The following is a 22471-nucleotide window of genomic DNA, read 5'->3' as shown; positions in this document are numbered from 1 at the left end:
TCTGCAAACACAAAAACAAAACCCCCCAAGGAACCTACATTCTCCTGGGGCTAGCCAGTATTTGTACCGTTAGAAAAATATGAAGTAGTCTGAGAAAGTCCCCAGAAAAGTCACTCAGTTTCCTCATTCTGTGCAGTGGGTGACGATATACTGCCTATTTCGCTGGTTGTGGAAAAAATGCTTTTGTAACTTTGAGGTGCTGTATAAATATGATTGTATGTTTACGTCATAATGTTTAGTTATTTTATAGATTAGGAAACTGACATCCCCTCCTCAGAATAAGCAGTTTTGCTTTTTTTAATTGAAGACCCTGGTCTTGATTTATAGCTTTGAAGGCAGAGCAACAACAGTTATTATGTAATTATATGCTAGGCACTATGCTATTATTCTGGGGATCTAAAGACAATTAAAAAGCAAGACAGTCCCTGCCTTAAGGAATTTACATTCTTTCAAACCTAATTTAAAATGAAGATAACTTATCTAGCCCAAAGTAGGGTATAGAATTGGTGGTGGTAGTGGTGGTGTTAGAGGTGTTTTAAGTGTAAACCTTGGCTAACTTAGTCCATAGCGGTCTTGCTTTTGATGAAGAACTAGCTAATAGCGGAGGATTATTATTGACTTGGGAAGCAGTGCCCTATTATGCTATATAGCTTGCTGGGAGATAAAAGGCCATTAGTTTCAGTAAGACATGGTACCTTATCAATTTGCGATTGATTTGACCTAGGAGCCCCCATCGGAGATTTTCTTTTTCATTGAAGCGGTATTGTGAGGTCTTCACATTACTTCCATTAATAAAACCCCTTGGATAACATCCAAAGTTAGATCTTCCTTGTGAAGAATTTCCCACTTATAATGGGTGGTATTAAAAACTCCACCATTTTGATCAATTGTTTATGATCAAGTACTCCATAAAATGACTTCTAACAGAGTATGAACATTTCAAAGAGTTTTTTTTAAATAAGCCATGCTTACAGAATTATTAGTTGGCAGATAAAAAAATTATTCATTTGAAAAATAATAATTTGATTTTTCAAGGATCTATTTCTTGAACACTGAACTTTCATTTTACAAGCTGCTTAGTGGAGGAAATTATGTAGTTACTCTAAGTGCAAAAGCTGTTCTGATTAGGTTTAATTATAAAGCCTTATTTTTTTGGAGTAAGGGATCTTCGTCTTGAGAACACAGACTAGATTCCTCAGGTCTATAAAATGTCTCTTTTTTTAAATTTTAATAAGTGTATTTTAATATAATTGCTTTCTATTGCAATCCTATAATATTTTAGTTAATGTTATAATAATGTAAAAATACATTATTATTACTAAATCCTATATTTTATTTTGAGTTTTTTTCTGTATTTTATTTGTACATTTAAAAACATTATTCTCAGAAAAGGAGACAGGGTCCATAAGCTTCCCAAGGCTGCCAGTGGGGTCCATGACACAAAAAAAGGTTAACTCCCATCCTCCCCCTTCCCCATGTTACAACAATCACATTGTAGTTATAAATTCACTTGAATCTGTTAGCAAAATCATGGGATATTCCTGTCGTACCACCAAATGTTTTCATCTAATACATTTGAAATCCTGAAGATTCAGAGCTATTTGTGTTGGAAGAAGAAGAGATGTCAAATTTCTTTTCACTTTCCAGACTGACCCATCAACCTTTACAACAAAGTCCTTTGGTTGGCGGGGGACTGGATGCGGTACTGACCACTACGCCCCACCCAAACCTCAATTCTGTGCCGTTGCCTCAGGACCAGATGAGACAGAGACAGCAGCAAATCAGACAACAGAGGCTCCTTCAGGTGGGGGATCATGCGATAAGCGAAACGGATAGTCAGTGCACAGTCCTGCTGCTGTTAATGCTGTTGCTGTATACAAATAAAGAAACAAGCTTCTAGGAATGTTAGTATCTCTGCAACATAGTGTAGTTACAACTGAGTTAAGAGTAACTCTTTCTTCCTATGCTGTTGTCTATCAATAATAACAATAACTGACATTTAGATAGTGCTTTAAGATTTGCAGAGCACTTCGCATGTGCTACCTCATTTGAACCTCACAACAATCATGGGAGGTAGGTGCCATTAATATCCCCATTTTATAAATGGGGGAACTGAGACTGAGAGATTAACTAGAGACATATAGCTAATAAATTAGTGTCTAAGGGAGTATTTGAACTCAGCTGTCCCTGACTCCAAGCCTAGCACTCTGTTTATTATCCCACCTAGCTGCCTTTTATGTGAGAATTAAGGGAAGGATAGATTTTTTTTTTCCAGGGTGGGCCTCATAGTGACTCTACTGTTTTGAGGCATTAGGGGTATGTGCAAAGGGGGTCACCATATTTGAAGGTCTTATCCTCAGCTGAGCACATTTTTTTTAAAAACCTGAATTATTAGCTTTCCAGGGCCAATCACATTAAATACTTCATTTTCAGTGGTGCTGATACCTAAACCAGGAAAAGCAAAAACAGAGAAAGAAAATTATAGACCAATTTCCAAAACAGATTTCGACTTGATGACCTTTGGAGCCCTTTATGGAGCTCTTTATAGCTCTAGAATTATGATTGCATGACCTTAATTTATCAACCAGGAGGCCAGATTATTCATTTTAAAAGGGGAGGTAGGAGGGCAAACTATAAATAGAGGACTAGCATCCTCATGTCTGTCATACCCCATTCACATATCAAAATGTCTAGGAAATTGAATCTGTAATGAAAACAAAATTTTGTGCATAGTGGTCATTAAATCAGAACAAGAAAGTTGCATGTTCAGACTTTAGGGGAAAATTAGAAACCCATCAGTTTGGCAATGCAGCCTTCTGCTTATCCAGGCTTCTCATAGAACACCCCGTCACGAGCTCTGTGTTTATGTCAGATTGGCCTGCATTCATCCCTTCTGCCTCCATGACATTGTACAGACTATCTGCCATGGCTGGAATTCACTTCCTCCTTACCTCCAGCACTGAGCATCCTTAGCTTCCTTCAACCCTTAGCTTAGGTAACCTCTCCTATAGGATGTCTTTCTTGATCCCTGATTGCTTGTCTGTAAATATCTCTATAATATTCTTGCTAGAATTACAGGCATTGTTTCTGTGCCGCTGGATAATAATAGTGTATACCCACCTAGAATCATTTTGTTTGCCTGATATTGAGCCTTTTTCATCTGATACACATTGAAAGATTCTAATTTTCTGATTCTTATTTGTTTTTGTTTTTTGAGATTCCATGTTGACCATTAATTACCTGTTTGTTATCACAAAATTTCTTCAGGATAAGCTTGCTACAATAAAAGAAATTTCAGCTTACTTATATTAATTACACTTAAATTGGTGCCTCCTTGGTGGGTTTTTTGGGAACACTAATCATTTGTTGAAATTTGGGGGGGGGGGAGCTGGTAATCTAAGCAATTTATTGATAAATCTTGTAAGTACTATAGCTGCTGAATCTTATTTACTTTATTTTTAAGGGTTTTCTTAAAATAAAGTTTTAATAGCCTTTTTTTATTTGTTTTTATCATTTAAATTTCCTTCTGTAATCTAATCTCCTCACGTCATCTCTCACAGAGAGCTACCTCTTATAACCAATAAATTTTAAAAGAAAAAGAAAGAAGAAAAAAAAACCCAGCAAAATACATTTTTAAAAATCTGATATATGTGTCCTGTACCTTTGGACTCCTGCAAAGGACTCCTCTCTTTCTCCCTTGTCCTTTCTGCAAAGGAATGGGGGAAGTTTCTTCTCATATTTCTTCTTTGGAATCAAGTTTGTGCTTGGTAATCTTGCAGTATTTTTTCTTTTATCATTTTGTCATTGTCGGTCTTTCCATTTACATTGTTGTAGTAGTGTTGGGTATGTTTTTTTTCTTGGTTCTTTATACTTCCCTTTGCATCTGTTTAGCTAAGCTTTTCCATGCTTCTCCATATTCATTATATCCATTATTTTTTTTATATCACAATAATATTCCATTTCATTCATGTACCACAATTTGTATAGCCATTCCCCCAGCCAATAAGAATCTAAATTGTTTTTAGTATATTCATTATATGTTGATGTTTGTTCATTTCAGTTTCAGAGGGTGACTTTTTTTTAAACCTTCTCCCTAAATCTTAGAGTATTTTTTTTTGGAGATTTGCAGTCCCTTGTGCACTGACTACACTATGCACAATATATTAATCCTTATTGTAACAACAATAGATCATGAAACTAATCTAGAGACTCTGTTGGATTGATCAAGGATGGGTGTCCTCCTAAGGTCCATCACCATTGAGGACAGTTTGGATCTAGGCCATCTTAGATCTTTATGTCTTAAGGACATAAAAACCAGTGTTATTTCCACTCCTTTTCTGGGAGCTCGGGTTACTTTATAGACAAGTTTTAAGTAATTTCAAAGTCTTCACAATAGAATGTATCATCCCCCTTGTGGAGGGAGGAGGGGTATGGAATCTACCAGTCAACCCAAAAGTATTTAAGCCTTAGAATGACTATCTTGGGATTGGCCATAGGAATGAGTCCTTTGGGGAAACAACGAAACATCTCAGCCCTCTTCCCTTTCCTCACCCCTAATATCAGGACTCAGACAGCTCTTCCATGGATCTCAGTACCTTATTAGGCTAAGCCTCTGCTGAACTAGACGCTAGGCAAGAAACTAAGAGGGGAAGGAAATTGTAGAGGAGGACAGGGCAGAACAGAAGAAGAGTGAGAGAAGATTGAAATGAGAGGCTTTTGATGTCAGATTTAAGTCAAGAGGTTTATGGAGTGAACCCTAGATTTGAAGTCAGGGTATTTGGTTTGCAGTTCTCACCCTAGCTGTTTGACCAAAGGCAAATCACCTCACTACTCTGAGGCCGTTTTATTATCTATATTGTGAAAATAACAAACAATAATGGCACTATTCATCTCATAAGGTATTTGAGAAAAAAGACAATTTAATGACGGTATCTAAGGATTGAGGAGTGATGGGTGGGATTTGCACAGAGATATTTCAGCTTGATTCGCTGAAGAATTTCCTGTTAATCATCAATATCCAAAGGGGAAATGGGCTGCCTCGGGGAGAGTGGGATCCTCCCCCCACTGAATACCTTACTTTTAGAAAAGAAAGAAATTTGTGAACCAAGAAGTCTTCGTGGATTGGTGGGTCCCTGAGCTGAGCTTTGAAGAATGGGTAGGATTTCACTGAGAAGTTAAGGGAGGGAGTAAACTCTCCTGGGTTGAGCCAAGAAACTAACAGGTCGCAGCTTTACACTGAATTTAAGGATGGCACGCCTTTGTGTGGTATTTAGATTTTGATGAGTTTTGTCTTCAGTTACAGCAGCAACAGCAGCAGCAGCAGCAACAACAGCAGCAGCAGCAGCAGCAGCAGCAGCCCCAACCGCAGCAGCAGCAGCAGCAGCAGCAGCCTCAGGGTCAGCAGGCACTGGGACTCCAAGCAATGCAGCCACAGCAACCTTTGGTAAGAAGATTCGTGGAAGAATGTGTATGTGTTTAGGGTGGGTGGCTTTTACATGTTCTTATGACACATAAAAGGCACCAATGGGTATATGGACTTTATGAGTAATATTGTTGTAGAACTGTACTACAGCCCTCCTAGACAGAAGGAGGAAATAGATGAGAGGTCTAATTGGAAAGGTCAAAGGTCTGGCATAGAAGACATGGAGGTTTCACTTATCCAGATATCTTCTACAACTTAACCTTCCCTCCTGCTCCCTTCTTACCTCTTCCTCTCCTTTCCCCCTCCCCTTCTTTCACTCTTCCCATCTGTTCTCCCCTTCCTTGTCCTTTCTTGTACTTTTCCCTTCCTTTTTCTTTCCTCCTTCCTCCTCTTTTCTTCTCCCTTCCTCTCCTTTCCCCCTCCTCTTTCTTCCTTTCCCTTCTCTCCCTCTTTCTCCTTTCTTCTACTTTCCCTTCCCTTCTTCTCTCTTCCTCTTTCCCTCCTTCTTTTCACTGTCTTCCCTTTCTCTTCTGTTCTTTATCCCTGTCCTCTTTTTTTCTCTCCCCCTTCTCTTTCCCCCTTTTTTTCCTCTCCCATTCCCTCTTTCTCCCTCACTTTTTTTTTATCACTTATAAAATATTGGCTTGCTTAAATGGCAATTTAGCACTTCAAGAAGTTAAAGAAAACAGTAAAAGGTGGTGCTGTTTCTGAATCTGATTCAGACCAAGAAGTAATGCATTGAAAGACATTTGGAACCCTGGGAAAGAAGTGACCATTCCACCTTAGATTTTGTGATAGTAAAAGAGAGGAAAGCTGAAAAAAATCTCATATGTACCCTAAATTTTTAGAGAGGCATATGTAGAAATTAAGAGCACGTATGAACAAAATATGTAAATAAAAATTTTTTTTAAAAATTAAAGTAAATAAGTATTGTTTAGTAATAATGCAGTACAAAGCAGTATATGACTAGGCACCAAATTAATGGTACAGGTAATAAGTGCTGTAGGATAGAGGTATTAAATATGCCCATGCAAGTGCCAGGAACCAAATGAAAATATAATCAAGAAACATGTAACAAAATAAACAAAAATATGTAAGAACACAGATAATGTTAATATGTGATTTTTGCTATCAATATGCTGCCAATGAATGGTTTAGTGGCCACATTTCTATTTGGGTTTGACACAACTGCTCTAGGATGTCAGAAATTGTGAACTGTAGCAATGGAGTAGAAAAAGAAATAGTTTTGAAGTCAGAAGACTTGGGTTGGAATCCCGGCTCTACTGTTTATCTAGGTTAGTTTGGATAAGACTTAACATCTCTGGGGCTCAATTTCTTTATCTGTCAAAAAGAGAAGAGGTTGACCTAGTTTCTTAATCTGAAATTCTCTAAACTTTTGATAGATAGATAGATGGATAAATAAATAGAGGGATGAGTAATAATAATGGGTGGGTAGGTAGATAGATAAGGATGATGCGTAGATATATAGATATGACAGATATCATACATACATACATACATGACAGATGATGATGATGAATGGGTGGAGGGATAGATAGAAAGATAGATAGATAGATAGATAGACAGATTCATCTGAATATAATTGGTTTCTTTTCTTATCCTTTTTTTCTTTTGTACATTTAAAAATACAATTTTGAGAAGGTATCCATAGATTTCACCAGGCTACCCAAAAGGGTTCATGACACCAAAAAGGTTCAAAACTATTGGCATAGATTACCTCCGAGGTCCTACATCCTGATCCGTATCCTAAAATGCTAGCAGGCTTCCTTAAGGAGGTGAATGAGATAGACCTTTGAAGGATATGGAAGATTGGAACTGTCTCTGCCCTATTGCTTATAAGAAGAGTTCAAAGCCTAATCAAGCCACTTAATTTCTTGGTCCTTCAGTTCCTTCTCCTCGGAAAGAGAAAGGAAGGGAAGAAGCGTTTATTAAGAGCTTACTCCATGCCAGGCCCTGTGCTAATTAATCACTTATTAATCACAAATATCATTTCATTTCATCTCTAAAATGGAGATAATAATGCCTGCGGCACCTACCCTACAGTTTCAGTGAGGCTCAAGTGAAATAATGAATGCAAAGTACTTTGTACCCTTTAAAACCCAGTATAATGTTAGTTATTGCTACTGAGGTCTCAGCTTATGTTGAGATGCTGGTTCTGCAGATTGTCATTGGAACCACCAGGGACATCTGGAACCCGGCACAAATGCACTTCTTTTCCAACATGGGACTGGACAGATAGAAAGACAGACAGATGAAGTGTCATTAGATTCAGCTTGCCAAATGAACTTAAAAGAAAGCCTCTGCTTTTGATAGTTGGTAGAAATGTAGTACCTTTCTACTGAAGGTAGACCAAGAAAACCCAAGTTTATATAGCGAAGCTTGTGGTAACCACACGTTAATGCCTTTTTTGTTATTTGCTAACCTAAGTAGTTTGGATGTTATAAAAAAGCATCTGGAATTTAAGATCTAATTCTCTTTGCTCTTAAATAAGATTTTGGCATCTGTGGTCTTTGGCTTCAGTTACCCTCTGGAATTGAAAATGTATTTAAAACGTTAAAGTTTTTGAGTTAGCTGCTGACTCCATCTGTAAATAGAGAATGGACTTTCCTTAGAACTCCAGCCAGGATTTAAGAAAATCATGTTTATACCCTTCCTACTGTGTTCTTTCTTTTCATCTTAAACCCATGCTGCCTTAGCTAGTAGCCTGGGAAAACATGGCAAAAGACAGTTTGAACATTGGGATTTTTCAAAAGACTAGTCATTAGAATCCCAGGTTTAATTATACAGGGTATCCAGGATTGTACATGGTCTGTTCAGATATTTGTATTTACTGCCTTTTAAGTTTTTTTTTAATGAATGATGCATTAACCTTTAATCAGATACAAACATGTCACATGCCAGAGTCTCACATCAACAGTCACATTTTTTAGAATTTCTAAGGGGGTGAGAAGACGGCAGGCATTGTAATCTTCCTTTTGGAAAGTAAAGAACTGAATTCTAAAGATCCTAGTCCAAGGATCTCTAGATGGAAAGCCTTGCTTTCTGTTCGGCTCAAATTATTTGTTTCTGGTAGGCTTGTGATAGGAGTTGGGGTGGAAAGGGATCAGCTAATAAAATCGGATGATTAGGTTTTCTGGAGCAAAAGAAAGAAATGATGCACCTGCTATATCATTTGAATAAAGGTTTCTTTTTCTCTGATAAGAAAAGCAATTACATCCAGATCACCATAGTAACATAGTCTTTCTTGAGTCTAGACCATCAATCCATTGGTTCTGAGGAGTTGTCAGTAGTCATTCTGGTTGAGCTGCCTTAGAGGAAGATTAAGTTCCTAGACCAGTGGAGACCTCCCTTTGTGCCTGCCTGTAGACCTATGTGCAAACTGGTAACTCATGATGAAATTTAGCCTGCATTTTTAAAAATTTAATTTAATATAATTTTTTTCAACTAACAAGAATAGATTCCTTTTTTCCTTACCATGCTATCCTCTACTGAAAAGGAAAGGAAAAAAAAATCAAATCCCTTGTAATAAATATATATAGCCCAGCAAATTTCCACATTGTCACTAGCCCAAAAAAGTAATCAGTATGTAGAACAGGGGAAGTACAGTTTCACTGCTTTGCTTTGGTGATGGTGAAAGGAGGTGTACCAAGCAGACAGAAGTGTTTGATCCTCAGATCTTTGGAAGCACCTGCTTATAGAAGCACTGTCTTTCCCTGTTGTCTTCTTTCTTAAATCACTGCCTACGGTAGCGTGGTAGCTTCAAGGTGAATTGGGGACAACTGCCTTGATTCAGTTTTCCAGGAAGTTTTTCGTAAGATGAATTTAAAATAAGCGCAACAAAGACGGAGTCTTTCATCTAAGTATTTCATAGAATTAAGGTTTTTTGAGACCAAAGATACCTTAGTAATTCATCTATCCCAACCCCATCTTTTTAAAAAGGAAATCAAAGTCCACACCTGCCAAGATGACATTCCTTCTGCCCTACTGTGCACCTTCTGTTAGAGGAATTAACTAGTAATAGCTTTAGAACAGGCATATGTAGGGAGCATTAGAGAAAATAGTGGAATCCTTGCTCTGTACCTATGCTGTTTATCTTTCTTAAAAACTACCTTACTAGTGACAGAATTCACAGTCATGGAATTGTTTTAGTTCTGATCTAACAATTGACTGTAATTGACTGTAAGAGAGTGTAGCCCTAACGTCAAGTGATCGATTTTTTTTTAAACCTTTTTCAGGAGGATTCTAGACCTGTGATATAATTGGTGTGAGGGAACTCCCCACATGGATATTCCTACCAGTGGTGCAGGTTGACATTTTATCTGTAACTTGGGAGTCTGATTGAATTATCTAAGGCCCTGAAATGAGTTGAGGAACTCTTATGTGCTGGAGACAGGAGTAGATTTCAGGTCTTCCTCACTCTTAAGGTCAGCCCTTTGTTCTTCAGTGGCTTAGAAAAAGGTAACCAGCAAATGCTTGCTGAGGATTGGTATTTCCCTGGGGTAACTACTAGATCCTCCAGCCCCTTTGTTGGAGCTGAAAATAGCTTGGAAGCTTAAAAAAAAAAACTCACTGTATTTTCCAAAAAATTAAAAAGATCATCTAGTAAGAAAAGGAGTAGGGAATCATAGTTGGACTGGTGTTACCATCCTTCTGTATCTCCTTTGTGGATTCATCACCCAAGTCTCACAGAGTACATGTACCGTAGGGCCTTCTCCTCTTCTCTCTTTGCACTCAATGATTTCATTAGCTCCCAGGGAGCCATCTTTATGCAGTTGACTCCCATATTTCTCTATCAAGGCCTCAGCTCTCTCTTGAACTCCAGTTCCATATCCCTCTAGCAGCTCCACTTGAGTATCTCATATTCATCTCAAACTCAACATGCCCCAAACAGAACTCATTGCTTTTTCACTAAATATATAACCTTGTTTCTATACTGACTTCTCCGTGTTTTTTTAATGAGGGATACCACCATTCTCTCAGTTGCCTGGGTTTGCCACCTAGGAGAGTTCCTCAACTCTTAGCTCTCCCCCATTCCCTGTATTCAATGAGTTGCCAAGTCTTGAGATTCCACCTTCTTTAGAATTCACCTGTTTCTGTTCACCCCACAACTCCCTTCATCTAGATGTTCATTATCTCTTGCTCAAACTATTTGTCCAGTTTTGTCTCCTTGGACTCATTTCACATACCTGCTAAATCCATCCTTTGAGCACCCGCCAAATTGTTATTCTAAACTGCTGGTATAACCACATTCTTCAGCTCAAGAAGCTTCATTGGTCTCCATCGCCTTTAGGAGAAAATACAAGTGCTGCTGTTGAGTGTTTGAAGCCCTTCCTAAGCTGCCTCTACTCTGTCTTTCCAGGCTAATTACTTATTATTTGCTACAGCCATGCTGGCCATGTTGTTATTTCTCCTTCATGACATTCACTCTTCCACCTTCTCACCTTTGCACAGGTCAAAGCCCAGGCCTGAATCTGCCCCCCTCCTCATGGCTGGCTCTTGGGACCCCTCACTCCCTTCAGGGTTCAGTTCAAATACTGCTTCCTTCAAGAGGTCTTTCTCAATTTCCCCCAGTTTTTTTTAATTAATTTATTTTAGTTTTCATCATTTATTTCTATAAGGTTTTGAGTTCTAAATTTTCTTACCCTTCCTCTCCTCCTCCCTCCCTAAAATGGCATGCAATCTGATACAGACTCTACATATACATTCATATTAAGCATATTTTCACATTAGTCTTGTTGTAAAGAATTAGAACAAATGGAAGGAACTACAAAAAAGAATAGACAGCGACAACCAAAAAAAAAAAGAGAGAGAGAGAAAGAGAGAGAGAAAGCAAATAGTATGCTTCGATCTGCATTCAGATTGCATGGTTCTTTTTCTGGATGTGGACAGCATTTTCCATCCTGAGTCTTTTGGAGTTGTCTTAGATCCTTGCATTGCTGAGAAGAGCTAAATCTTTACGTCAAAGTTATTCTTTGCCTGATGTTGCTGTTGCTGTGTACAATGTTCTCCTGGTTTTGCTCACTTCACTCAACATCAGTTCGTGTAAGTCTTTCCAGGTTTTTCTGAAGTCTGCCTACTCAACATTTCCTATGGAACGATAGTATTCCATTACACTCATATACCACAACGTGGTCAGCCATTCCCCAATTGATGGGCATCCCCTCTATTTCCAATTCTTTACCATCACACAAAGAGCTGCTATAAATATTTTTGTACATGTGGGTCCTTTCCCCATTTTTATAATCTCTTTGGGATACAGCCCTAGAAGTGCTATTGCTGGGTCAAAGGGTATACACAATTTTACAGTTGTTTGGGCATAGTTCCAAATTGCTCTCTCTGGTTGGATCAGTTCACAACTTCACCAGCAGTGCATCAGTATTCCAATTTTCCCACATCGCCAACATTTATCATTTTCCTGTTTTGTCATGTTAGCCAATCTGATAGGTGTGATGTGATAACCCCCCAGTTGTTTATGCCCTCCTAATCATATAATTATTCTGTATATATCTTGTATTTACTTATCTGTGAATATATTGTATCCCCCCAGGAGAATGTAAATTCCTTGAAGGCTGGGACTGTCTCACTTTTGTAATTGTATCCCCAGTTCCTAACACATAGTAGGCAGTTATTATAAATGTTTATTGATTGATCCTGACTGCTAGCTTCTCCTTACTACTTTACATAGTGACCTGGGATAGGTTGGGCAGTTTAGAATTTCACTGAGTAATACCTGATTGGAGAGATTAATGTAGGACCAGGAGTCACGTTACAGCTAGGTCTCAATTTGTATGAGGAATAAATTCCCTGGAATGGTCACATTGTTTGAATTCATTCCACATTTTTTCCATTGGGTTAGAACCAGTTGCCACATTTTACATAATTATAACTTCAAATAGTGTCAGTTCAAATATATATGTTATTATTCCCATTAATCAAGACTTAGGTATATTCCCTTTTCTTTTAACTTTAGGCGACTGACTTCTTAGAATAAAAACCTCCAATAACTTGTCTACATGCCATATCTGTCTGTCATTGTGTTGAGATATGAATTTAAAATTGCTTCATTGTGTAAAATGTCTTTGTAGAAAGCTCAATAATTACATACTATATTTTTTTCTCTCACCTTTTTTAAAGAAAACACATTTATGGGATGCCTTAAATTTTACAAAACACTTTCCTCCCAACAATCCAGTGAGGTAGGTAGTGAAAGTATTATTGTACCTTTTTTTTACAGATGAGGACACTGAGGCTCAGAGAGATAGAGGCCCAGGGCCACACAGCTAGTAAGTGTCAGAGCCCGGATTTGAACTCAACCCTCTAATGTTCTATGGATTCATAGCAGGTTGTATTAATCATCACCATGGCAACATATTTGAACCTCTTTTATTTGCCACGATTGGCACAGTGTTTTCTTCAGTCATTCTTGATCATCATAAGTCCATAAGCACAACATGCCTTCAACTGAAAAACAAAACAAAACAAAACGTTTTCTTGTTCATATCAGTTGGATTAGATGGTATCTCAGGGCCTCCACTCTAAGAGTCCATGATTCTATGAAGGAAAGGAACAATAATGCTAAGGTTTTAGACATGGGAGACTAAGTAAGAGGTGGTATCACAAACAGAAATAGAGAAAAGGAAGTGTGGATACAGGGGGAAAGAACCCATTGGCTCTGGACTCAGAAGATCTGGGTTCAGATCCTACCTCTGATGTCACCTGCCCCCAAGACCTTGAGCAAATGTGGGCTTCAGTTTCCTCATTTATGAAATGAGGGGCTTAAACTCTGAGGTCCCTTCCAACTCTCACTCTTAGATCCAGGAGACAATAATGAGCACAGTTTTGGACATGTTGAGTTTGAGCCACTAGAGAAATATCCAGGTCGAGGAATTCTTCAGGCAATTGCAGATGGGAGTTTGGAGCTCAGCAGAGAGAGAAGTCAGGGAGGGAGAAGATAGGAAAACGCTAAAGACGAACTTTGCCCATTTCCGCGTTTTGTCTAGAGCTGGCCCTATGCCCATGAAAACAGAAGAGAAGTCTTTCTCCTCTCTTCATCTTCTTCCTGCAAAAATCGTAAGACCTCCCCATTCCCATCTTGTCAGATTAGCAACTTTAGCTCAGCTCCGTTAGCAACTTTAAGTAAGCATTTGTTGGCTAACTGCTTCAACACTGCTTCTTTGGGGAAAGGAAGTCCAACTTCCAATGGTTGACTTAGAAACAAACATTTTGAACAGTCTGTTTAAATCAGGAACCCTCTACACCAGGGCTTATTTACATTTTATGTCGTGGACCCCCTTGGCAGTCGGGTGACACTTATGGACCCTTTCTGAGAACATTTTTAAATTAAAAAAAAAAAAGACATAGGATTACAAAGGATATAAATGACGAAGTGCAATTATCAAAATATTTTTAAAAGTTCATGGACCCCCAAATGCTGCCAAGGCACATTTCTAGTTTGATAATTAAGTTAGATATAATATAAAAAGCAGAATCTATAAAGCTATAAAAGCAGAAGCCTTATCCATTATAGAATGGCATAAGATGGCTTACAGAAAATCTTTATCTCTTGTTCTCAAGTGCATCCTAGCTTTCCGAACAATTTCAGTCCTTCTTAAAAGGACATAAAATAGACAAGGGACGTAATTGTCCCAACTGGCAAGTACACTAGACAGGAAGAATGACAGCGTACCTTCCACCAAGGCACATCTTCACTTTTAAAGCCCAAACTGATACGTTGTTCATACAGTCCCCAGAATGTAATGCTTATGTTTCCATTTTAATTTGGAGTGAAGAATTTTGCTTTGGTCGAAAACAGCCTGGAGAAGGAGCATGTATGTGTATGTGTGTGTGTGTGTTTTTCTTGTTTTCCCTGATGGTCCGTGATGGGAGTTACTCCAGCCAACATTCATGCTCATCTCCTTTTGTGATTACAGTTCCCCAGGCAAGGCTTACAGCAAACACAGCAGCAGCAACAGACAGCAGCATTAGTCCGACAACTTCAGAAACAGCTTTCTAGTGAGTATTCCAGTTATCCTTGGACACCCAGCTCCTAGACTCCACATGGGGAGGAAGAGGTGCAGTATCATTCCATCCTTTGGTTTGGACCTGGGGTATTTTGTAGGAGTTACTCTCTACTCACTCTTACATTCAGTGAAGAAGTTTCTATCATTACTTTCATTTACAAAGTAAAAACTGAATCAGTCTCTGTTTTCGTGAGAGGAAATGTTGCTTTCTATTATAATTCACACTCTGATACTGTTTAAAATTAGTCTGGAGAAAATTTTTTTCTTGGGATTTATTCTTGTTGCTAAAATTGGTTTCTCAACCAAGTGAAAAAAGGGGTGTTAGAAAATGCCTCTTTTTTTGGATCATATAATACTTACTGGTGGGTGTCTTTTTTTTCAGTTTGTCTGCTTTTATGAAAAATATAATATGTGGAATTACCATGGATAAAATTTAATGTGGATGTTTCAGGGATTTATTACTTAGCTTTGAAAACGCTTATTTTAAAAATACACTTTACAGATATTTAGATTTCCTTGTTGTTTTCCACAGGGTTAAAATAAACTAAACTCTTCACCAAAAAAAAAAAATGTTAAGGTAAAGAATAGATTGGCAAAATCCAGCGTCCCTTTGGTTATATATACTTTGTAAATTTTTTTTTACTACTTCTTTGAATTTACTTGTCTTTTTTTTTCACTTATCTGCATTTATTATTGTCTTTTTACTTCTATGTGCCACTCATTTGCATGTACATAGCTAGCTACAGTTTTATAGGATTCATTTTTTTTTCTCTTTAGGTAACCAGCCACAACAAGGCGTAACTCCGTATGGGCATCCTTCACACTTCTGAAACGTGGCCGGAGAAATGACACCTACTTTGATGTTTGCACTGAAGAATAGCAAATCCAATCCAATGCACTAATTATTCTTAGAAATTCTCATATTTTGCTATGGTTTCTTTTCATTTTGCCTTGATTTTTTTTTTTGGTACTACATTTAGAGTGAAGCTTTAACAGAAAGCAGCAAGAGGCTTAGTTTGGGTTCCTTGCATTCAGCTTTAAAATCATTACCCGAGTTGGCTTCATCTGGGCAAACTTCCAAGAAGAGTTTTGTGGGGAAGCATTTGAAATTGGTGCTTTTCTGAATCTTTGCATTTCACAAAGAATGAAGAGTGCTGGATCTTAACATGTTTGTTTATTAGTGGCAAAGCATTTCGGGAGGAACCGTGCTGGACCAAACTGTTCAATGGAAAAGCAGGACAGATTTTGAGATCCAGGTTGACCTGTTCATTAAGTGCTCACCTCTCAGATCCTTTAACAGTGAAAAGGACATTTCTTTGAGACCTGTTCATTTTCAATGTTTGTAATTTCATAAGCACTTTATAAACTTTTTTTTTTGTGATTCAATGACAATTTTTTTTTCTCTCGCTTTCCTTGTGGTCAGAAGGTGCTGAAACAGTTTCTTCTTATATTTAAACTTCCTAAGAGTTATGGCAAAGCTGCGGGCTGAGGTTCTTAAACGTCATTAGCAGTAGCTGTGTTCTAAAGTTGCTCTCAGTGGAAATCTCTTTGACTGGAGGCCTTTAGAAATGGACAAAGCGTCCATTTCTAAAGGCCTGGATTTACCACAATGGAAATCACTAGCACTTCATGCCTGAGCCGGCAAGATGACTTTCCAGGTTCTTCTCTCTAGAGCCCTCTTGCCAGCTTAACAAAAGTCCCTGTCCCCATCCTAGGCAAGTTCTTCAGAGCTGTTCTGAGATTCTGTAGTGCTCAGGCATGGCACAGTTTCCCCAGAATCTGGCCCTAAGGCCCCCAAAGCTATCCTTCTCATAAGGTATACTTGGCTGTTTCTTTTGTGTGGTAAGTATTTACTCTTTTGAATTTAATTATTATTGTTAGTTAGTCTTGGTTGTGTATTGCCTATACTGTATTTATAAATTGGTGCAAAAAAAGCACAAGTAAATTATACATCAGATTTATTATAAAGAAATAATAACTATTTTAACTTTGTTCAAGTATGTGGTAATTTGCTCATATTCGAGTAAAAATTACAGTATATGATTATCAGTTTGTGTAACTTAAGAGTATTCCATATGATATTTTTTTAGAATTAGATGCACAAATTTTGAATGTGAAAATTGCAGGGCATTTAAAAAACATATGGGGATATTTTCCCTGGTCTGTATTCATTCATTTTTTTTTCTCTTTAGCCATATGATTTAAATGTACAGTAGTCAAACATACTGTGAATAGATGTCTATACTGAGCAAACTGCGTAAGGCGGCATTTTCCCGTGAATGCCACTAATTCCACAGTAGGTGGTAATTTTGTTTTGAAATGCATTCTCTGGGTGATTTGTATTTTCTGTGGCAAGTGACTCATTGCACATTTTGACAAATGCAAACAACCTCCGATTCACATCTGCTTACTTTTGCCGTGCTAACATTCATGTGGACTGCTTTGTACACTGTGAAATACTCCATTCCAGCCCATGGATTCTCAGTTTACTCTGGGCTGGGGAAAACTTTGCCAAAACATTAAGACCATTGTCATCCCTGAATTAAGTTTGTCTTTCTTTTCAGAACATCTGTCTGTAAAATTCAGCTTTTTTGTTTCGAAGATCATCATTAAGTGAAATTGTTCAATTACTATATACTTGCTATTCAAATAACATCACCGCATTGACAAAATGACTGGAATGTGACTCTCATGCCTAGTTAGTTATGTTTGTCTTTTTGTTACCTCTGCCCTTTGAAATCGATGGCATTAAAAATGCCATTCTTAGGGGTTTGGGGATATATTTTTTTCTGGCCTAGCTCAAAGAGCAAATGACAATAATACTCTTTTTAGAATAATTGTTACAATCGCATAGCATTTGTAAGCACTTTATATTTTGCAGAAGTTATTTCAAGTAATTTATTAGTTATAACTCACATGAAAAGCCTGAGAGAGATCAGTATGATGATGTCCATTGGAGATTTGAGGAAGCCAAATCACTGAAGGATTCCATCACTTTTGGACCATGTGGGATGTTTGTAATAAGAGTAGGGCCAGAAATCAGGTTTCCTAGATGTTGGTTCTAAAAGTTCTAAAGGAAAGGAAAAAAAAAAACCTAACAGAAGAAGCCCCACACTCCACCCTGTTTTCCTCCATTAATCTCCATCCTAAGACTTTTTTTTAAATAAATGCAGCATTTTGCACTCAAATGACTGGTGTTTAGCCCCAAGTAAGAGCCTGTTAGTACATCCATTGATGTATCCTCATATTTTCCACAGTGAGGCAGAGAGAGGAAATTTCCTTAGTTTGAAGGACACAGTCCTCATCTGTCTTCAAAATAGGTTCAAATTCCAACATGGTATAGAGCAGCTACTAAGTCTTTTGAACTTAAATGACCCTTCCTCCTTTACCAACATCAGTTCATTCCATGTGTATGTGTGTGTATAGTCTCACACACACACACACACACACACACACACACAGATTCTATTTTCTCTTAACTTGGCAGGAAGTGGAGACAAGTCATAATAAATGATATCCTTTGACCCATCACAGCCAATGTAATTATTAGATGGTCTCCTAAGCAGGGCAATTAAAATGTTGTCATATTTAAAACATGTCTAACAATGGATACATGCCAGTGTTTGTGTTTTTAATGTACTAATAGGCAGGGCATGTAAAACATAAACATTGACATGCAGCCACTGGTAGATGAGCCATCTGGTCTATGTATGATCCATGGGATTGGCATTTGGTAGCTGGTGGGGGAGGGGGAGGGAAGGGGGTTATTATACCATCCTCAATTTTAAATGCCCAGAAATGATCTATACAAGCCAAGTAGAACCTTCCTCTCTATTGGCTCAATTTTCCTTCCTAAAAAGAATGCAGGCATTTACATTTATGATAGAGGATTTATGCTGGGATATAATCTACCCTCTAGAGCTACAAAGAGGTTAATGGCCTAGAGCTTCCCCAAGATAGATTAACTGCTATTGAACTGATCGTTTAATATGAATGCAATTCAGTGAATTAGAAAAGAAATCATTTCATAAAAGTTGATTGAGTTATCTTTCAATTTGAAATGCAGTGAAATTTCATTTATAGCCTATCAGTCCCCCACTTAACATTTTCTCATAAAGAAATTCTCTATTTTTTGAATGCCATATAGCTCATAATTCAGTGTGGCATTCTTTGTAGAGAAGAAGCAGCCTGGTAGAGTGGATAGTAAGATGAGGAAGACCTGGGTTCACATCCTGTCTCTGACACTTCTCAAGACTGTGTGACCACGGGGAAGTCATTTAACTTTGCAGTGCCATAGGCAACTTTGGCCAGAAGTTCAAATTGAGTTGGCCATTTTTATTGATGGAGATAGTTTCCATAGCAGACGCTGCTTACCAGTGGACTCACAGATCTGGACTAAATACACATTCTCATTCTCTCTCTCTCTCTCTCTCTCTCTCTCTCTCTCTCTCTCTCTCTCTCTCTCTCTCTCTCTCTCTCTCTCTCTCTTTCTCTTTCTCTCATACACACACACACACACACACACACACACACACACACACACACACTTCTAAAGCCTGAGGTCTCTGTAAGAGATTTTCAAATTATTAAAACAAAGTTTCCTTGTATTTTCAGTAGAGAAACTGGTGGATCATAATCACCTCTTCCTTTACCTTACTAAGTTCAGTTACATTTTAAATTTGAAAGAGTCTGACAGCATTTATTGTTAAAATCCAGCTATTGAGACTTTTCAAAAATTCCCTGTCAAAGAAAATTTACAATATGAAAGTATAATGTGTTATGAGCAAGACAGTTCAACATTTGTCCTCTTAGGCTTTGACAAAATATTTGTACATCAGGATGGTAGTTTACCATTCATGACACAGTGATCTTTGGTTTTCTATAATGTGGGTGCCATGCTTATAATGATACAGGATGGACACTAGGCAACTGTAGGGGTCGGGGAGTAGGTCTGTCCTTTACTGAAGAATTCAGGTACATTCAAGATTTCTTATTTTATGGGGAAATTGTTTTATTGGTCATTGTTATTTGTTGGCAAAATAAAAGTGCCTTAAGTTAAAGTTTGTTTTGAAATCCATTTGGTCATTGAAGAAATCAGTAGGAGTTCATCATGCAAGATTTTTTTCCAAGTTTTTTTTTGCATGTCCATTGTAAATTTAATACTGTAAATGTATTTAAAATCATTTACATGCCTATGGCTGCCTTTGATTAAACTTCTTCCCAAAATAGACCCTGTCCAGATGTAGACTCTGTTAACAGCTGTTCAAATGGTTACTTACTCATGTCAGATCACTTGAACATAAGTTGTTGCATAATCGCTCCCAAGCTGATTCTTTGCTATGCATGTGTAGGTCCCTGCATCTGAAGTTTTGAGGTTCTGAAGAATGAGTGTGCCTTGTGGGTGAAGGAGTTCACTTCTGCTTGCCCTGACATTGCTTGCTGCAGAAAGTACTGAGTGGTCAGGCATTTCCCATGTGACTTCTGGTTTGGGTATCCCCAGAGCCACACAGTGGAGTTGAATGGCTTCTCCAGTCAACGTGCGTACGTTCCTTGGGGGCCGATTGATAATGCGGGGCGGGTACGCAACAATCATGACTGGAATGGTGATCACTGCTTCACCCATGCTGTTCTGCGCTTTACATGCGTAGCTTCCTCTGTCGTGAGGAGTGGCCTTGCTGATGACTAGTGTGCCGTTTTCATGTAGTGTGTATTTTCCATTAATCTGAGGCCTGTCTATCACATGACCACTGGGCACTGTCCAGATGATGTTTGGTTTAGGGCTTCCATCAGACATACAATGAAGGGATACAGACTCCCCAGTGATGCTCTTTATCATTCCCCGCACATATGTAAGAATAACTGGTTTCTGGCCAATTTCCAAAATAATTAGTTTTTCAATGTAGCCAACTTTATTTCTTGCAGCACAACGATATTTCCCTGCATCATCCCTAGTTGGCTTAATAATAATCAGGGAGCCGTTTCTTCCTAGTTGATACCAGGAATTTGAGCTTCCACTAGAAAATCGCGTTCCATTAGGTAAAAGCCAAATGATTTCTGGGGGTGGATTTCCATCAACAGAACAATTCAGTGCCATGGGCTTCCCGGGCTGAACCACAACTTTTTCATTAAATGGATTTCTGAATGTCGGTCGTCGTAGCATTTCTAACACCTTCAGCTGCACAACCAGGACACTCTCTCCGCCGTCATTCCGAGCAATGCAGATAAAATCGGCAGTGTCAGTGAGCCTGACGTTCCTTATTTCTAGGGTGCCATTCTTATGGACAGTGATCCTGCTTCCATGATACGGTGCCGTGAGGAAAATGTTGTCCGGCATAATCCACATTATTTCTGGTGGAGGTGTCCCTTCTGCTCGGCAGTCCAGGTGTTTCTTGGAATGCTGCACGGCTGTTGTTTTGATGACTGTTTTGTTGGAATATAGGCCATTGATCAGGGGTAGCTTGGAGACCACATCCAATCTATACAGTCTTGTGTCATCCCCACTTGGATTTCTTGCAACACACATGTACTCTCCAGAATCTAGCAACTTTACTTTGCCAATAGATAATGATCCATTGTCATACAACAAGTATCTGTCAGTAGAAGATGAAATTATATCACTGGATGGGATCAACCAAAATATTTGGGGCTTCGGCTCCCCGATGACCTCACAGACAAGCACTGCAGTTTCCCCAGCGGTCACTCTAATGTAAGTCTTGTGGCTCTGTCTTATCCGAGGGGCAGCTGTAACAACTGTCAGGTGGACCTTCATTTCATCTTTCCCTAGAGTGTTCTGTGCATAACAGGTATAATCTCCTTCCTCTGCAATTCCAACTTTGTTGAAATACAAAGTACCATTATCAAAAAGGATGTATCTCCGAGTCCGTCTCCTGCTATCATCTGCTTGCATAACGTTATTTATCATCGTTCCATCTGGCAGACTCCAAGATATCTCTGGCACAGGGGAGCCTGACGCTTTACAGTCGACTTGGAAGTCCTTCCCGTGTAGCACGTGCTTTTTGAATTGCTGCTTATGGTCGATTTTGGCAGGTTTCATTCTCAGGCTAACTTTCATCAAAATCAGGTCATCGCCTATTTTATTTCTGGCCACACAGAGATAATCACCTGCATCCTTTTCGGTGACAGCCCCAATAAGCAAAGACCCATTGGGATAGACATGGATCCGACTGCCCATCCTGAAGGGGGAAAATATTAATTTTTAATATGCGTATATACCATGGGAGAGGGAAGGAAGAAATAAAATTCATCACAAATAAACCCAAATTTATAAATATGTTTTCAGGAACTTTTACAGTTAAGTTGCTTTCATTTGTAATCTATTTCACTAAGTACTGTGTGAGTCTTAAACTGCAGCAATGTTTATTTGTGGTTGCTACTGCATAAAAAATCCACGCCAAGTGCAATGAAACAGATTTTTAAAAATCAAAGGCACTTATCCACTAGTCATGTTCTAACATTTTATGCGCGTGAAGAAACTGTAATTTCTTTGCTTAAGAATTTTATTTTTCAGGGCAGCGAGGTGGCCCATGGATAGAGCACTGGCCCTGGAGTCAGGAGGACCTGAGTTCAAATCCGGTCTCAGACTAGACACTTGATACTAGCTTTGTGTGTGTGACCCTGGGCAAGTCACTTAATCCCAATTGCCTCATATGAAAAAAAAAATGAATTTTATTTTCCCCTTAATAGGGTATTAATGTGATAAAATGTTCACATTCTTTGAGAGAGAACATGCTAAGAATTTTAGAATAATAATAACTAACCTGAGACTATTTTTCTGAAACAGGTTTACCTGTTTTGCCACTAGATGGCAATGATGCACTGACAAGGTGAAATGATGGTTATTGAGATTATTTAAGATTATAGATGTAGATCTAGAAAAAGAACTTTGTTCAGTTATCTTAGTCATGTCTAACTCTTCGTGACCCCGTTTGGGGTTTTCTTGGCAAAGATACTGGAGTGGTTTGCCATTTTCTTTAGCTCATTTTATAGA

At 38.4% G+C, this 22471-nt stretch overlaps 2 protein-coding genes across 11 annotated transcripts in view; one reads left to right on the top strand and one right to left on the bottom strand.

The window, feature by feature from the left end:
• MED12L (mediator complex subunit 12L) overlaps nucleotides 1-19693 on the top strand; it is a 424290-nt gene extending 404597 nt beyond the window's left edge. For 8 of the 10 annotated variants that reach the window (XM_020980863.2, XM_020980861.2, XM_020980859.2 and 5 more), the window contains 4 exons: nucleotides 1648-1804; nucleotides 5297-5443; nucleotides 14374-14455; nucleotides 15241-19693. In XM_020980863.2, coding sequence (XP_020836522.1) covers nucleotides 1648-1804; nucleotides 5297-5443; nucleotides 14374-14455; nucleotides 15241-15293 — 439 coding nt within the window. In that variant the 3' untranslated portion in view covers nucleotides 15294-19693. Of the gene's footprint in view, nucleotides 1-1647; nucleotides 1805-5296; nucleotides 5444-12677; nucleotides 12727-14373; nucleotides 14456-15240 lie in introns of all 10 variants that reach the window. The other 2 variants (XM_078147185.1, XM_078147186.1) reach the window with 2 other exon arrangements.
• The window catches only part of IGSF10 (immunoglobulin superfamily member 10), a 24248-nt gene continuing 21370 nt past the window's right edge, over nucleotides 19594-22471 (bottom strand). Inside the window, exon 6 of the mRNA XM_020980851.2 lies at nucleotides 19594-21656. Coding sequence (XP_020836510.1) covers nucleotides 19748-21656 — 1909 coding nt within the window. The 3' untranslated portion in view covers nucleotides 19594-19747. The remainder of the gene's footprint in view (nucleotides 21657-22471) is intronic.

The sequence above is a fragment of the Phascolarctos cinereus genome, unplaced genomic scaffold (genome assembly GCF_003287225.1).
Source record: "Phascolarctos cinereus isolate Bilbo 61053 unplaced genomic scaffold, phaCin_HiC Scaffold_7;HRSCAF=346, whole genome shotgun sequence".
NCBI classification, from domain to species: Eukaryota; Metazoa; Chordata; class Mammalia; order Diprotodontia; family Phascolarctidae; genus Phascolarctos; species Phascolarctos cinereus.
The sequence above is the reverse complement of the archived record's forward strand: the minus strand, read 5'-3'. Positions and strand labels throughout refer to the sequence as shown.